The sequence below is a fragment of the Planococcus citri genome, chromosome 1 (assembly GCF_950023065.1).
Source record: "Planococcus citri chromosome 1, ihPlaCitr1.1, whole genome shotgun sequence".
Taxonomy (NCBI): Eukaryota; Metazoa; Arthropoda; class Insecta; order Hemiptera; family Pseudococcidae; genus Planococcus; species Planococcus citri.
The window spans coordinates 40,992,220-41,010,328 of record NC_088677.1 but is presented as its reverse complement, the minus strand read 5'-3'; the positions used below and the strand labels follow the sequence as shown (position 1 = coordinate 41,010,328).

General features: G+C 36.7%; 1 protein-coding gene across 4 annotated transcripts in view; it reads right to left on the bottom strand.

The window, feature by feature from the left end:
- Positions 1-18,109, bottom strand: part of ftz-f1 (ftz transcription factor 1) — a 115,476-nt gene that overhangs the window by 67,917 nt on the left and 29,450 nt on the right. For 3 of the 4 annotated variants that reach the window (XM_065344819.1, XM_065344821.1, XM_065344820.1), the window contains exon 4: positions 658-1,020. In XM_065344819.1, the coding sequence (XP_065200891.1) occupies positions 658-1,020 (363 nt within the window). Of the gene's footprint in view, positions 1-657; positions 2,593-18,109 lie in introns of those variants that run through there. The other variant, XM_065344818.1, reaches the window with a different exon arrangement.

Genomic DNA, 18,109 nt, shown 5'->3' with positions numbered 1-18,109 from the left:
TCGATTGCGGCGGATTAATACAGCTCGTTTCAACTACGAGTGGTATACCTACTCTACCTAGTACCTATACGTATTTAGATGGAGGACGGGTGCTGGGTAGCTGAAGGTACCTACCAGAGTCCTGCACGGTATAGTTAAAAGTTATCTGCGTTAGTCGCGTGTCGTGTGCGGTAAGCTACCAAATATAACTCATCCAAAAGCAGTTATATTAGCGTTAGCCTATGCGGATAATTTTGTAGTTAAAATGACTAAACTACCTGCGATTATACCGCGCTCTTATCGGAAATGTAATGTTCGATTCTGTCTTATCTGTTTGATGAGTCACCAAAATGTATTGTTGAGACACCAGAGAACCGAATGCGGTTAACGTATGGTTATTAACCTAACTTACCGCTGGTTGCGCGCGCCGACAAAAGTAACTGCAGTTTGTAACCTGTAGTTAAATTAGCCGATAGCTCCGGCGGTTATCCGGCTATTTTAACTTAACCGTGCAGTACTCTGGTACCTACTACCTAGCTACAGCATCTAGCAAACTGTGTGATGCTTATCGAGTTATTTAACGAAATTTCCATTAAATTGTATAAGACGACGGTAAACAATGCTACTAAAACTAAAAGTACTAGTTATACGTAAGTATAGGAGTTTGCAAACGCTTACCTTCTAGTTTCATTCCGACTTCTAAGCACTTTTGAAAACGACAAAACGGGCACCGTTTCCTTTGGGTTTTATCAATATGACAACTTCGTTCGGCGACACAGGTGTAGACTTTTTTATTTTGGACGGTTCGTTTGAAGAATCCTTTGCACGATTCACAAGTAAGCAAACCGTAATGGTAACCAGAGACTTTATCGCCGCATACCGGGCACAATTCTTCGATACACTCCTTCGTATCGGGTAAATCGGCGGTAGGCGGTTGACTGGAACAAGCACCGTGATGCTGCTGGACGATGGCCTGAGGCGAATAGCTGATTACGCCGCTGGTGACGGCCACCTCCATACCGGCATTATTTGCTGCCGCACCTGTACCCGAAAACAAATACGAAGTGTCCAAATTATTGAAATTATAACTCAACATCGAGCTATGCTGAGCCGCTGCGGCATTTTGCTGTTGCGGCGTGTTTTGCTGCTGATGGTGCTGGGGCGCCGGCTGCTGTTGCTGTTGTTGTTGCGGCGCTCCGGCCATCGAATTGACCGTGTACAAAGGCGGCGAGCCGTATATCGGCGGCGGTTGCGGCGGTCCGGCTATGCTGGCCGAATGCGACGTTTGCGAATTCTGATTCGGGTTCGGGCCGCCGCCGTTTTCTACCACCGAATTTGAGCCGGTTTGGACGCCGCCGTTGCCAGCGCCGCCGCCTCCAGCACCGCTGCCGCCGTTTCCATTGTGTCCGGTTCCGTTCAGACTGAAACCTAGCGATGCTAGAGAGGATGTGTGTTGATCCATAGATATCATAATATCACCATCACCAATTACAACACTCGAACGAAGAAAAATATATTACTATCGATAGATTATCTCGCACCAAACTATAATAATCGATCGATCGCAGATCGATTTCGCACCAATATTATTTCGCCGACAATCACTATTTAGGTATATTAAATATTTTTCGACCAAAAAAAGAAAAAAAACATCAACAAATTACACTTTCAAAGTATATCGTGTACGAATATTAAAAGTAGGCAGAACGATCGACGATGACGGAAAAAAAGCCGAAAAAACGAACGTTGAAAAACAAACCCAACGAAAACAAAACTAGCTCGTTGTTCGAGTGGTTAATTAAAAAATCATCGACGGTTCACACGACGACGACGACGACGACAACGACGATAGCCATCGGACAGCTTCGGTGCTGTCTTCGGCGTTTTTTACCATCAAACACACATACACATAGACACTCATGTACACAGTCGATCACGATAAATATTGTACTAAGTCATATTTTCGTATACTTGAAGATATTTTCGCAGCAACCACACGATGGGATGATAAAACTTTCGGCTAGTTTTTCGCTTTTTCGATCAATTTACCGATAATCAATGGCGTTTGATCATCGTCCGGCAAACATTAGCACAATTATCCGGCTATGTAACAGCTTCTGGCGCAACAAAACCATATAGAAACTGGCTAATATCGAGTACGAAAATTGTCGACAACACCGACCGGCACATATGCATACATAACGAACGATTAATTCGTAAACATCATCATCGCACACAAATTACGTAATACAATTCTCGAGCGAGATAAAAAAAAAAACAACGCGAAATTATAATATTTCGAATGGGTAAATCGAGAGGAGATCAACGCGATCAAATTCGAATAACAGAACGAGCAAAAAAACACGACGAAAAACGAGTAAAAATTTTCTTTTTTCGGTACAAAAAAAAGGTAAGGTAACCACGAAGGTACGGTTGCGGTAGGACACCGAAGAATGCTGTGAAACGGCGCGGCAGAGCAGGTAAACGCGTTTACAGTACGATAGTAGTATGTAATAATAACGCAACAGCGGCGGTAATAATGGAAAGAGGACGCATCACGGCTGAAGCGAACAGACGGCCGAGCAGTATGAACACAAACTGAGTCGCGGGAAAAAGCGGAGCGCGCGGACGAACTCCCGCCATACCGGCCCACTCATTACCCTTTACTCCACCTACCGCGCGTCCGACTACACAACTTGAGGCGGCGGCGGCGTAGATAAAACGTCGTCTGCCGTCTCTCTGCGTATGTATGTCTACCAACGCTACGTACGTGTACATGCGATCAACGTGTGTGTGTTTTTTTTTCTCGTGCACCAGCACTTTTCTTATACCGGCGAGCAATCCACCGCGAAACAGCGAACGTGAACCGGTGATAAAAAAGTGACTGATTTTGGCGCCAAAATTTTTCTCACTCAATTTCTAAATATCGGGGAACATTAGAGAGTCTGAAATCCGAATCTAAATGAATCACAAGTGAATTCAATTGAGGAGCTTGGTGACAAAGTTAGACAAACGCCACGGAGGGCGCATACGGAAAGGGACCTAACGACCAAAAAAAAAAAAAAAAAGTTCTCCGAAATTGTTGTAGGAACTCTGTAAAGGGTTCCTACAACAATTTCGGAGAACTTTTTTTTTTTTTGGTCGTTAGGTCCCTTTCCGTATGCGCCCTCCGTGGCGTTTGTCTAACTTTGTCACCAAGCTCCTCAATTACATTCGAGTAGATAATATTCTTATTTCGTAGTACAAAACAAATCGACATGGAAGTTGCACCTTTCTCTGGTACTTCAATGTGTTTCAAAATGCAGCATATCTCAACTTCACTCTACCAGTACACAAGACGACTTCAAATTCCCCTTACTTGACAACAACAACAATCCAAATCCAAAAGATGGATAATGTATAAAATATCGATTAAAATTTAAAAGACAAAATCAAATGAGCGGAGAGGAAAATGCCACAGGAGGCGTCTACAGGGGCAGAGCAGGACAGGGGTACCCAGTACAAACTACAAAGACAGAGCCAAAGTACCGAAGCAATTTCTTCTTCAACCCGTCCATATTCCATAATTCCATTATACAGACCATAGCGTCGGGAGTGGAAGCTGGAAGAAGAAAAAACAATGATTCCTAATCATCGCGCTCGTACTTCATCATAGTCATACAGTAACCGAGTCAGAGTCGGGCGACGACGAGCGAACGAAGATTCTTTAGGTCTGTAGTAACTACAAGAAGAAGAAATAGGCAAGGCGACAAGGGCGACGTATAGGGCAGCGGGGTAAAGGGTCAGTGGGCTAGTGGGTGAGGTGCGGTGCGGTGGCGGCGACCACGATACACTAACACGTTTGACGTACGTATAATCATGCTGGGGACTATAGAGCGGCGGCGACGGCAACGGTGACGACGACGACGGCTACACGTTGAGCACACACGTACGCACACTTACGCACGTATAAACGCGCCTCGACTACTACTACAACGTAGCGGGGCGACGGCGCGAGACGCGACGCCAAGGGAAGCGTTACTACATGTAATAAGTGAAAGTGACGGGGACTACCGACCTACTTTCCAAGTATTGCTCTACGTTGTTATGAAGTCACACAGGCTTTGACGCGTTGTCGCGGGGAAGGGAAATAGGGCGCAGGAGGCCACCCCACCGAACACGAAACTAAAAAACGTTTGAGAGCCATTCGACGCGTACCAAGAGTAAGGGGAGGAACTTTTGCCCCTGATGCTAGCCTACTGACCTACTTATTAATCTCCTACTTTATTTCTGTATTATCACACTCTTTTACTCTCTCACTCTTCGATATATCAACATTTCCCACCAATATTTCTCTGTGTCTGTGTGTGAGTGTCGAGCTTGTGTTTTTTTTCTTCGACCAAGGTTCGCGATGTTAAATGAAAAAAAAAAATAATAAATAAATAAATAAATGAAATAAAAAATAGCCGTGGCGTGCCGACCGGCGTTAAGTATTAAATTAAAGACACGCTATTTTTTTCTCTCTCGTTCTTTCTTACTTCTTCGCTCCAAATCTGAAACCAACAACAATGCTACCTACATCCATTTATGGAGGAAAAATACTCTCATAGTTTAGGTGCTTCGAGCAAACGACCATTTTTTTTCTTTATCAGTTTTTCAAATGGAAAAATATCAGTACCTACGCAGTACGTACGTCTACGTACCCATGTCGGATAACGAATAGCTTCCCTTCGACGATGGTATTTTTTATTTTAACGTCGTCGTCGCTAAGAAATCCAATATATTTTTATTATTTCGATCAAATTTTGATAAAAAGATATCCCCGAATGTATCAATGACCAGTAATTTGTACTCTGAATAAATCAATCAATAAAATTACCTTCATCTTCCAAGGAAAATACTCTAAAAAGTGAATCCTGGCTCAAATACTAAGTTTACGCAATGTCGCAAACAACAAAATGTGCTCATGCATTTTCTTTGCAATGAAAAGAAAAGGGGTAAAATTAATATTTTCCTTGAAGTCATCGAGCAATGAAAATTATACCTAAATATGAAAAAGTTTTCCCTTGGAAGGAAGTGATTTCAAAATTTATGTTTTTGGATTTAGATTTTTTAAAAATTTGCAATGAAAATGCTATAAATTTGTTTTTTGTTTTAAAAAATATTTCCAACTCCAGCTCTTCTATCAACTAGAAACTTGATATTCATTTTTTTATTCTGGACACTCCAATTACATATTTTGAAAAAATTAATAATCATGATTTTTTTGAGTGGTTTGAATAAATGTGATAAATTTTTACCTTTCTTTGCCATTTCACGACCCACGTTGAAAATTTCGACATTTTTGATTTCATATACATCATAAAGATAATTACCTACAATTTGAAGAAAAAAAATCATTAATCATTGACACTCAAATCAAAATGTCCCTTCCCTTTTCTTCAGTTTCTCTAAATTGAATGGATAGAACTTCAAAATGGAGAAAAAATAGCACTATCACTCATGAAAGTAGAATTTTTGCAGGACTAGCAGGATTATTAGACACTAGAGTAGGTCGTCTTTGACTTTTTACTCTCGGAAAACGGAAAAGGAAAGGAGGATGCTACAAAAAAATAAAATAGTGGGAAACCTCAAAAAAGTCAAGAGTCATTTTGAGTTCGTTGAGGAAAAAAATTAAACCCCCTAAATTCATTTGAAAGTATTTTTAATAAAGGATAAAATGAATCAAAAAATATCTTGAAAATGTACGATTCTGAGCATGTACATAAGTAAGTGGTAAAACCCCCCAACCATCTTCAAAAAGATGGAAATCGCTTAAATTTGGTTTTTTACTTTTGAAGGCATACAATAAGACCAATAATTTATCCTCCAAAAAAATTTTTTTTTGAAAATTTTAAACCATGATAGAGAAATGATGATATCAAGTTGTAGACCCAAAACGTTTCCTACGGTCCTTTGAAGTGCTTTTACAACTTTCTTTCGAGTCACCCTCCAATTTTCCAAACAAAAAAAAAAAAAAAAAAATTCCAAGACGACTCACCCTATATAGACACTTTATCAATCGGGAAATTCTTGATTTCTCCCTTCCTCATCTTCATGCGCAAGTAGTTTAACCATACATTTTTCATCACTTTTCAGATTAAGTATTCACTCTGCATATCCTAAGAGAGCAAAAGCATATGCAGACATGTGAAACCTCTGAGTTTGAACTCGGAAATTTCCACAGTTTCAAATATAAAATTTCAGACATCCTGACTGATAGAAGACAAGAGCAAGTACCAAGGGGAGAAACAGGCACACACGAAGAAAAGTATTGAAACGAGAACCTTTATTAGTTTGCTTTTTCAAACATCGACACACTTTTTAAAAAGGACAAAAAGTAACTAACTGTTCCTTTATCGCGCATAAAGTCAATGATACATTCAACAAAAACAAAACCATAAAAGAAAAATTAATAGGGCGGAATAAAGAGATAAATTTAGGCAACAGTATGCGGAAATATCTGCTGGGATGGTGTTTTAAAAAATTATTAACACACGAGAAGCTTTCAACGTACACCCTTATTATGCATTGAAAAAAAATCATCAAACGTATAATTTTCTTTTTATCGACCTTGAAAATATTCTACCTCCGAAAATATCCCAGCAGTATACGAGCATCTAATGCCTCTGCATCTACCTACCAACCTACGTATACGTAATATGAATAAACGTTGGGTGAAGTTGCACTACATATCGAAGATGAAACTTGTGTAATCATAACTTCTTCAATAAGTATGAAAATTATATCGGATTTCGCGATAAAAATATTCAAAACAACGATTAAAATCAACTTGCAATTAGAAAATGAGCAAAGCGGTTCATTTTCAAAACACGACGCACCACGGAAATATTTTCGAAATTATTTTTTCAAAGTAATTCTGTCGCTTAAAATTCCCTAAAAAAAAAAACAAAACAGAATTTCGAACTTATCATAATTTCTGGTGTAAAATTGGTTCAATTTCAATTTAATTTCGAGGCTTTTTTTTTAGATAATTTAAAAGGATTACATGAGACTGAATCAAAAGGGGATGGTAGGAATTAGCCTTCATCGTCCTTTGTACTCTTTTCGCTTGGAACCACTTTTGTAGCCATTTTCAAACGAATCCTTCTTGACAATTTTTTGTTTTTTTAAAATTAGATTAAACTTACTAATCGTTCAGAAAATCAACTTGTTGAAGTAGGGACATAGTATATCTACAATCTACATAGGTACCCAATATTCTTGATTTGAAATCGTGAACCGTTAAGGTCGTTAAAGAGTCAAAGTTGTGGTAATAATATCACAATAAATCCCTCGTCACCTTTCATTCTCTGATTTAATATTCGTGTTACACTTTTCATTTCCACAATTTCTCGGTTTCTGTCCCAAAAACAAACGCGTGCTTCTGCACAAACATGCGCTAAAATTTCGCATCGTTAATATCAACGTAAGACCTCGTACCATAGATAACGTACAACAATTTCGACGTCAATTAAAGCGAAATAAGGGAAGCTCGTAAAATGAAGCTCAGCGGGTTTCGACGATCTCCATCCGCCGTATTTAAAGGAGTTTCGGAACTGGTAGCTTTTCATGAAAGAGCTACGTACATGGACGTACATAGCGCGTACAATAATACACTACATTAAAACACCACGTTCTACTTGTACAAAAACGACCAACTTGATAGAAGTTAATTTGGTCATAAAGGAGTAGAATTTCAATAGGGACAAAAAAACTTCAGTGCAGCGGGGTCGCTCATACAATTTACATCATAATATGGGGAAGAATATTGCCATTTTATATTAAGTACGAACGAGTATTCCAATTAGGACTTTCTCGAGCAATTTTTTCAACTCAATCTCTCAAATAAAACACCATACCGCGGGTTTTCTAGACTTATATCTTTCGTAAACAATTGTGATACCTAGTGACAAGAAATATTTGAAACCTAGCCTTTTGAAACATTTTCGAAAGGTAAAATTCATCAAAAATGCGAATATTAAACGTTGCTAAAAACGAAGATACGAGTACACCTCACATACACATACGTCATTCAGAATAATTATTTCATTTACTTCCCAGAAAATGAAATGCATTTCTCATTTTTTTTAAGTGCTTGCGATAACTCACGTTAAATTGAACGAAGATATAAGTTCTTATCGGACTTTCTGACGAAAATGTTAAGCAGGATTCCATAGAAGAAACAGCTATTGGGCGCATATATTAATAAGACTGATAGGGAAGGGAGAGAAAAAGGCGGTTTCATGATTCCAGAGATAAAGTTCGATCACTTCAACTGCATCTCATATGAATTTGAGCCCACGAAGATCCATCGCAAGAGAGCTGATACCACGCTATCTGTGGTACTTGGTGGTCTATTTTACCCAAACTTTGATTTTAAGACAATAAATGATTGGGAAAATATGAAAGAATGATTAAAGAATTTCAAAGCAGAGAATCTCAGCAATTGAGATCGTTTCTTCGATCGGAAAATGATAAAGAAAAATTCAAAGCAGTTTGATCAAAGCATCAGTTAAAATTGGCTCAAGTCAAGACACGAGGAGGGGAAGGATGGAGGAACCGCTTCAGGGACGATTCATTCGAAAGTACCAACAGAAGTGGCCAGAAGAGGAAAAAAAAGTTTCTTCAAATCTTTAATGATGAAACTCATTTTGAAGTAGGAAACGTTTAGCTCGAAGTAAGCAGCTGGAAAATTACTCAATATGAATGGAAGACCTCTACTGTAGAGAAAAAAAAGAACATGATGTTTAGGAAATCCTTACAACAATCTCTGATGCACATTCAAATTTCAAAACAACAAATTCATGCCACTATTTTCACAACTTTGCCATTTTTTAAATTAAAAAAAAAAATGAAGCCCAACACTTTTTCTCTAACTCTACTCTTCACCCAAATATCTGAATTCTCGACGGAGTTCTGCGTCAAGAATCAAGAAGCGTAGAATATAATCTTTAATAATTGAAAGATGGTGCTTTCGGTCTATCGATTGGTGCGAGATTCGTACAGATCATAAAATAACTTACGTAGTCTAATATAGCGTACTCTGTGTATTATTCTATAGTATTCATCCGGCATAAATTCAAACTCACCTGAAACAAAAAAACAAAAAAAAAGGAATTAGTTGATTATTCAATTAACCCTACTCAACTCATTTTTACATATGATCTGTTCATATGGGTAAAGGTAATATTATCAGTCCGAGCTGAAAATTGAACAAAAAACATAGTTGCAAACGTCACAAGTTGAGACATTGGGACATGTGCCAAAAGCCAGAACTCAAATTTTATCAGTCAATATGTCGATGTGTCAAAAGTCGAAAAGTAGACAGCAGTCAACATTCTCACATCGACACGTGGGTCAAAATCTGATTAATATTGACCGATGTTACAACTTCAGCATGTTAGAATTAGATACGTATGTAGGAATAAAAGAAATCAACGGAAATATGGGAGCAAAATTTTTTTCCAAAATTTCAGTCTAGCCATTTCTAACTTGTATCTGAAAATCTCATATGAATCTAGTAAAATTTAAGAAACAGATAACCTAGGATTGAAGTTTTGAATGAAGCAGTCAGTAAGTACGTAGCTTAGTTAAAATTAAGACTCTTTGAACCGGGGCCATCTTACTCGACATCACACAAAATGCAACATGCGTTCTTTCCAATTAGCACAAGACAAATTGTGAATTCCAATTGAATCAGTTCACGTTTGAAATAATGCAGATGAGGTATCGAGAGTAAAACCAGTTAATCTCGTACTTTCATCGAATTTTTTTGTACAAATCAGTTGATTGAATGTTGAAAATTTTTAAGCAGCGTACTCGTTCACTATGGCAACAAAATAATATATGGGTTTAGGAGACGATAACGTAATGTAAACATTTGACAATTGGTATAGCTTGAACGCTGCTATCGCTAGGGAGTGTAATCGTAAAAAGAATAACCGTTATTTGCATTAGACCAACTGAAAAGTAAAAGTTAAAAATAGCACCGTAAGTAAGTACCATACTGTTGCATCAATTCGGTGTTCATAATCAATGGCGGCGCGGTGCGACGGACGTCGTCGGTGAACACAAACCGAATGCTGAATACATATTCTATATCTAGCCATACCCATTCCAGAGGAGCTTTATTTATGATTATATGGCAAATGGCATGGCGCATGGCATGCCAAGTGCAAGTCGCTGTACCTCAATTTCAATGCCTGTCTCCATATCTTGGACGCAGGCAAATTATCATCCCATCCACATTATTGAAATATGCATTTACTAGGCAGGCATTTACAATTCGTATGCAGAATTTACCTTCTTATACGGCGATGTGATGGAAAAAAAATCATCGTAGTATGTATATTCAGCGAGTTTTATAGCTCATATCCTATGCACCGACATCTAGTGACTTTCAAATTAGTACAAGAAGCAGATTTTTCAGGACAAGGTCCTTCGTATTATGCGACCGAGAAAAAAAGTTGGAAAAAAGTTTTCGTATATTTATAAAATCGCATCGTAGTTTCTGCGCTGAAGTACAAAAAGATGCGCGCGTGCTCGTATTTCTGTACACATTCGCGCACGCGAATAATGAAGCACTAAATAACTAGTCCAACGAAGGCTATCCAGTTTCAATCATATCCATGTTGGATTATACACTTGTTACTGTACAGTACACATCAACACATGGACACATTTACTACTTATACAATTAGGTACATACATACTACACACGCTGTACCGCTCTCTGTACGCGCAGACAATGCAGATTAATATGACGGCGGCGGCAGCGTCAGCAGCGGCGACGCGGCGCTGGCCGCCTAGCTTCGAAGAGAGAGAGAGGGAAAAAAGTCACTTTTTAAGCAATTATATGGACGTTAAAATTAACCAAGCGGGTAAAAATAACGTTGTTTAGCGCTCTCACGATTTTTATCAATCGTACAGCTAAACGGTCAAGGAAATTTATTTTTAAATTCCTCTTCGTCAATTATGAAACATATAAACCAACACTAGGGCGTTTGTTTTCAACTTGTTTTCATTTGATTACTTATTGCTCTGGTCGACGAACGACACCATCACCGACGTAGCGCAGAATTCAATCCAAAGTTTGAACAAATTCACAAATCTTTTCAATGTTTCACAGCGATGAGTATAATGCACGTGCTACAATGTACATCACGGTGGAATTTGCCAAAGGCAAAATCACGTAAAAGTATGGGTAATGTACGAGTATTTCGAAAGACATGAAGTGTCGATTTTTGATATGGAATCATAGAATTAAGAATGAAACGGAGAAATGATAGAACAAGGGTTCACATTCATCATCGGACAGTCAACTTTGGAAAAAAAAACCGGAGGGTGGGTGGGTGAATTAAGTATCTAAGTATATAAGAAATGAAGAGAATATCGATTCCACTGATTGCACATATAACAGAACGTTGAATTGGATAACCCAAATTCTATTCCGAATTTTATATCAAGTTCTGATGATCAAGGTGGAACGATGAATCTCAAAGAGGTCAAGGTTTGGCATAAGATCTACGGATCATTTTTGTATTGAGCACTAGCTACAGACTGTTCAACACAAAATGTTTCATCACACTAGACGTTTGATTCACTAATAATGGTTTGTTCGGATTCTCCATTGAAATTTTTCCAGCATTATTAGTCTTTTATACCACCATATCCATAATTCCAATGGAGATTAATCAATATATGTACATTGAAAATGACTCGAAACTCTAGCAATGCGAGACTATCCCAAGTTCAAAAATTTGATGATCATAGGTTAGGATGATGGCTATATTGAATATTCTACACATAAATTCGTGAACAGCAACGATGAACCGACAAGACAACAAAAAAGGAATCGACGCTTCCAACAATCGATTTTATTGTTCAGAAGTACTCAACGATTACAAAACTATTCACTTCAATATTTTCTGCCACAGTGTGACACATGGCAGTAGTTCATAACTTTATACTGTGCACTTTTCGTACGATTTCTGCAGCATCATGAAAAATGTAAATTGAATGTGTGATACCTAGGTAGGTACCTAGTACCCACTATACTTGACTGATAATCTCCAGGTCGCTAAAGCACACGGTTCTCAAGCAATCATTATCGTACAGGTAAGTAGTTTTTCATCCATTTGTACGTTAATGCCACACCCTAGTTCTTGAATCCCGCAGAACGCTGCCAGAATACTCTTCAACAACGCCATAATATGTGTTCCATCAACTCTCAAAAATGAAACAAATTCATCGAAAAATGGCATAAAATTGGGTAATTGCAAGTTATGCTGTCCAAATATAGGTACCTATCGTAGATGCAGATGGACGACAACGACGATAATACGTACATACATCAGTACATACAACAGCATACCAGCAATACTGGTACAAGTTGAAGGGAACGAATCTTTGGGCCGGCTAATTCCTACCACAAAAACCTCCAACTGCTCGAGTTGGATACATCAAGTAACCATTGCGCCGCAAACAAACCGACGAAAAAGAAAACAAACTAAAAGAAATGAGAGGTGAAGAACAGTCGAACATGAGAGAAGTCGAGAAAGAACGCGAGAACCCAGAGAGACGTGAGGAAATCCATCGCTGTGCGCCGAAGAAGTGCGGCGCGACGCCGAGGGTACGTAACATAAACGCAACATTCCGTCTCGACCTATTTACGTAATCGTTAACTGTTGCACTTGAGCTACATTTCAAGATAAAACCTCCGCCATCGCCTCTATGAACACATACCACGTTACTTGTCGTACATAATGCCCCAAAAGTAACAATCGTACGTAATACCCAGGTAGACGATCGAACTCGAGAAGAGAGAAGGACGATGACGAGGAGGCGGCGGAGGAGGAGGAGAAAAAAAACACCTAAACCGAAACAAGAAACTGAATCGAAAGAAGAGAGAAAAAACATCATTCTAAAAAAATACCCGGTGCACCATTCGTGCGCACTTTTAAAAGATTTAGGAACATTATTACAGATTACAGGAGAGCGAGACGTAGTGGCGAGGCGTGGCGGCGCGGGGCGGGGTGACGCGTTACTTAGCTTATGTTTTATGCAAACACCGTTCGTCGAAATCTTATGCAAGTCTTACTACACATTTTTTTTAATACTTAAAAAATTCGCTAAAAAGCGACGAAAAGTGAAAGTTTTTGCTTCTTTGATGCAACCGCGTCGACACCACCAACTTGCGATGCCTTTTTAAAGTCGTTCCAGCCTTTCACGTTTTCCCGCTACATGAATGGATACAGCCTATAATGCAGGCTGCACTTCCACTCGCACTTTCCGCCAGAAAATTCGCTGCCTTCGAAGCGGCTCAAACGTTTGTAAAGAAAGTGAAAATTTCGCCAATTCGGTTTCCATGCCAATGAAAACGAAAGCGAAGTTACACGCGAACATACGAGTATAACGAAGGTCTAACCTCTCAGACACGAAAAAAAAAACACAACCAAAATGCTGCTGTAAAGAAAAAACGCCGGAGATATTCAACGTGAACGTGAACGATATGACAACGTAGTAAATACGAGTACAATAAACGAAATTTATAATTGGAGTTGACGATATGATGTTCCATTTTTTTCACCTTCAATCCAATATTTGTACTTTAGAAATCAAACGAATATCGCAGCAAAAGAGTATGTACTTATGATACTTTGTCCAGAACAGAAAATAAGTTTAAAATTATAGGAACAAATTTTTCAGTGAGAATCGTGACGATACTTTTCATGTTCACAAATCAAGCAACTATTTAAGGCCATTGAAGCAAAAATGTTCAATCAGATAAATATTGAATATCGAATACTATAAAATCTTGGCGACACTATTTGGATTTTGAAACTTTTAATGACGATGAATTTTTTTGTGAAATTAAATTTGAATATTTTTTTTCAAAAGTCGAAAAGTTGGTCATGTGACGAATCTTCGATATGAAAAATGAATAAAGTGAAAGAATAATATTTCTCGCCGAACAGTCAATTTACTTAGAAGTTGTAGCTCTTGATACCTTATATCCCACCTGGGGTTTAATAAACCATTTTGTTCGATTTAGGCACTGATTAATTTTCTTCGGCGAGGAGTTTTTTTAAAATGAAAAATTCTTTGTTTACTAACGCGTCGACATTCACAAGCTGAAATTTGGTCTACACCATATTTTTGCATGACTTCTCGAATCGATTGCTTATGATTTCAAGTCGTCTTGGAGTCTCTGGTGGATTTCAGAATTTTTCAGAATTTCCATCCCTAGTTTAAAAAAAAAACAACTGGAATATAGATTGAATCAGCAGAAACAATTGTTGCCTCGAAAATGTGTGCTTCAAGTCCAACAAAAGGGTTAAACGGACGGTAAATCCAAGTTTGTAAGCAATGATTTAAATGTTCGTCCTTTTTAAAGGAATTTTTCCAAAACCCAAAAATCCAAAAATTCGCTGGAGGCTGCAGAACGGCTACGAGTATATAATCGTATGAAATTTCAAAAAATAACCAAAAATCGAAAAATGTAGTTTGGAATCTGAAATTCATCCACCTGGTTATGAATTTTTGGGATGTTTAAGGTCTTTTTCTTTCGGGAAATTGAAAGAATTAGCGTTATTGCGAGTGTAAGTTGATATTAAATATTGAATAAATTCTCAGATTTTTTGGAGATTTTTCAATCTCTTTTTTTGCTACGTTCATAGAGTAAGTATGTAAGTATTATTGAAACTGTATTCATTTTCCCAGAGCGATTTAAAATTAAGAAACCAACGTTAAAAGTAATAACTCGAATCAATAGGTACCTACAAACATTATACAGACTTACAACATGTATGTAATAATTCTCTACTCTTTTGAGTAATTTGTTAATATTCATAATCACAAACGATATATGTACATACGGCTAATTTGAAACTTTTCAACATGCTGGTACTACGTAATAAACAGATAAATAAGGACAATTTACGTGTTGAACAACATATTTCAACGCTGAGAATCAATTTAATGAAGATTTCCTTTGTATAACCGGATGCAATTTAAGTTATACGTACAACCTTCACAAAACTGAGTAACGAAAAGAAAATTAAAACTACGATTGGAGTGCTATAAAAATTGAAATCATTGTTTACAAGTCAACAACATCAGACACTTCAAAATCACTTGAACTCGTTAAGAAAGTGGTTGGTCTCCTTTCGATACAATTGATTAAATTTCATATTTCGAATACGTTACCCTCTCGGTGCGATAAAACATCAAGTTTTTTTCTTCTATTAGGCAATAAAGATCATAATACGGTTATTTGACAGGACGATGCGAATTTACATACAATCGAAATCCTTAGGTATTAAACCCTTTTCGCGAACCATAAAATTAAATACTTGAATTTCACCCATGGATAATTTGTATACTCATCTGTAAAATGTTTAAAGTTTACGTATATTTTTTATTATTCGAGATGAGCTTGGAATTAGTTATGAATTTGAAAAACATCCTTTCTACGAGTATGGTATCTGCATAGGCTTTCAAAAAGAGGGTCCACCGAGTAACGGGAAAAAAATTCTTAATTCATCTATTAAGTTTTGATCAATTGGATTTATTATTATATTTACATTAGGGGGGTTAACTGGAATTATTTTATCAAATTCTATTATTGATATTAATTTACATGATACATATTTTGTTGTAGCTCATTTTCATTATGTATTATCTATAGGAGTAATTTTTTCAATTTTTTCAAGATTTATTTTTTGATCACCGTTATAGGTATTTTTAATGAGCATTCGTTGAATTTATTCTTCAATATAGAGCCAGTTTTCTCAAGATTGGTATGTTTTTTTTATAGAGTTAGGTTTTCCAAAACACGATGCAAAAAAAATGTAATACGAATTATTTATTCTTACAGAGAGTTAATATCGGTATTCAATAGGTAGTTCGTAAACAGACAAAGTACTGAGAAAATGATATAAAATAAAAAAAGACCAACACGATCTGAAATTAGATCAAGAACACTCGACGGAAAACTAATTAACTAACTCAATCTCTGTATATCCGTTAAATATTGTAAACTGACGTTTTAATATTTATTTCCAGTCCAGTATTCGAGCAATGTAGCATGTACAAGCACATAGAGTCAGTACAGCACTAGGGACTGCGAGGCAACATCCTAATAATGTTAAAATATAAACATCGACGATGAAAAAAAAATTAAATATGGCAGCAATACGCCACTGTTGGGTTCTACTAGAGTGTAGTCTAAACGCTGCCCAAAACGAGCATCAAGTTGGATTATTGTTGGCTATACCGTGTACATATTGTGAAGTCGATAGTAACTGTGTCAAGGGTATTGCAACCATTCAGTCACTATTAAGTATTAGCTTCACGCTAATGGGGCACCAATTACAACAGAATTCATCTCTCACCCGTCCCCATTGTTTAAATCAACATCAATGATCGATGCTAACATTTATCAGATACAACGCAGGTAGGATATCCGTCCTTTAAATATTCCTCCATTACAATTGTGCATTTACAAGTAGGTAACCATATTATCGCGAGTACAGCTATAGGTACCTGGTACGTACAAACTCGACCAATCCTAGATAGTTGAAAGTTGAATGATAAATTTTTAAAAAATGGCGATTTTATGATCTAAAAACCATGGAATTGGCGTACAGAAAAATAATTCGAGTAATTTTTCATTTAAAAAAGGCTGGTCAACGATACAGCATCCCTTTCTATTTTTTTCCTACAATCGCTTTTCGATTCCAATATACATTTTTTCCCTTGGAAAGATGAAAAAATGCTCGTTACTTTTTAAAAAAAATCAAAACTGACGTCCACGTTTAATACTTTCCTTCGTATCTCCCGGATTCAGAAAGAATTTGATTTCTACTTTCCCACTCCTTCACACAATTTCAATTAAAAATGAAAATCTCGTTTTCAAAGTAAATCTGCTTCTAAAAAAAAGTAAGGAAAGACACTTATTTGCTTTTATGAATCCGTATATTTTTCATTTCGCAACATTTATAATTTAAACTGGATGGAAAATTAAGATATACCTGGTATGATGAGCAAAAAAAGAAAAAAAAAATCGTCGTGACACCGGTGCTTTTAATTTAACAAATTTTTATAAGTTAAAAATAATTTTTCATTAAAAATTTTAAAAACGGAATGAAAAATCAAAATTACTCTTAAAAAAACATAACTCGCCCAAATATGAAACGCGAATCAAGGCCGAACCAAAACAAGCACTTTGTGAAATTGTAAACGTTTAATTTTTACGGACGAACACCTTTATAACGTGTTTTTAAATGATTTGTTTGATTAATTTATTGAGCACTAATTGTAAAAAAAACGAACGTCACGCAAATAATTTCGAGATAAATAATTGTCCTACGTAAGTATGCAAGTAACAAGCAATAAGTATAGTATCGGTATACCGAATATTGCCATATTTAAAATATTGAATAGAAAGAAACATTTTTTGTAGGTACCTACGTAATTTGGTTTTGTTTCAATACCTTCGCAATGTGTATGATTGCAGTTTAAAGAGATAGGCATTGTGACTAATTAAATTAGTAAAATACATACATACTATGTATTCATTGAGCAATTGTCAATTTTTGACCAAAATATCACTCGATTTTATTGAATTGACACTGACTTGAAATGCTGCTGATAAGTTAAATAATTTGATGGAAAAATTAGTGAAAAATAGCAGCATTTTAAAAATTTTACCAACTGGAAAATTTGAAGAGAAAAATTGAAGAAAACACAAAATAAAAATTGAAAAAAGACTCGAAATAATTTGAACATTTGATAAAACATTTTAAAATATTTTATAAAAATTTAAGAAATGATATTCCTTAACCGAGTTATAGAACCAATTGCCAATTGGATATTTACTACAATTTAATTCAATTTTTCAATAATTATTAGGCCTACACATATTATTAAATAAATTCCTCGAAAATAAGTTTTTCAAAAAAGGAGCACACCTGCTTATTACTTTCATACAAATACAATACAATTATGAATCAATGACCTTCTCCTCATCCAAATCAAACACGTTAATGCTTGCTGGAGTGCTGACGTGTCCAAAACAATGGATAAATTCTAAAATTTGCATATTAAG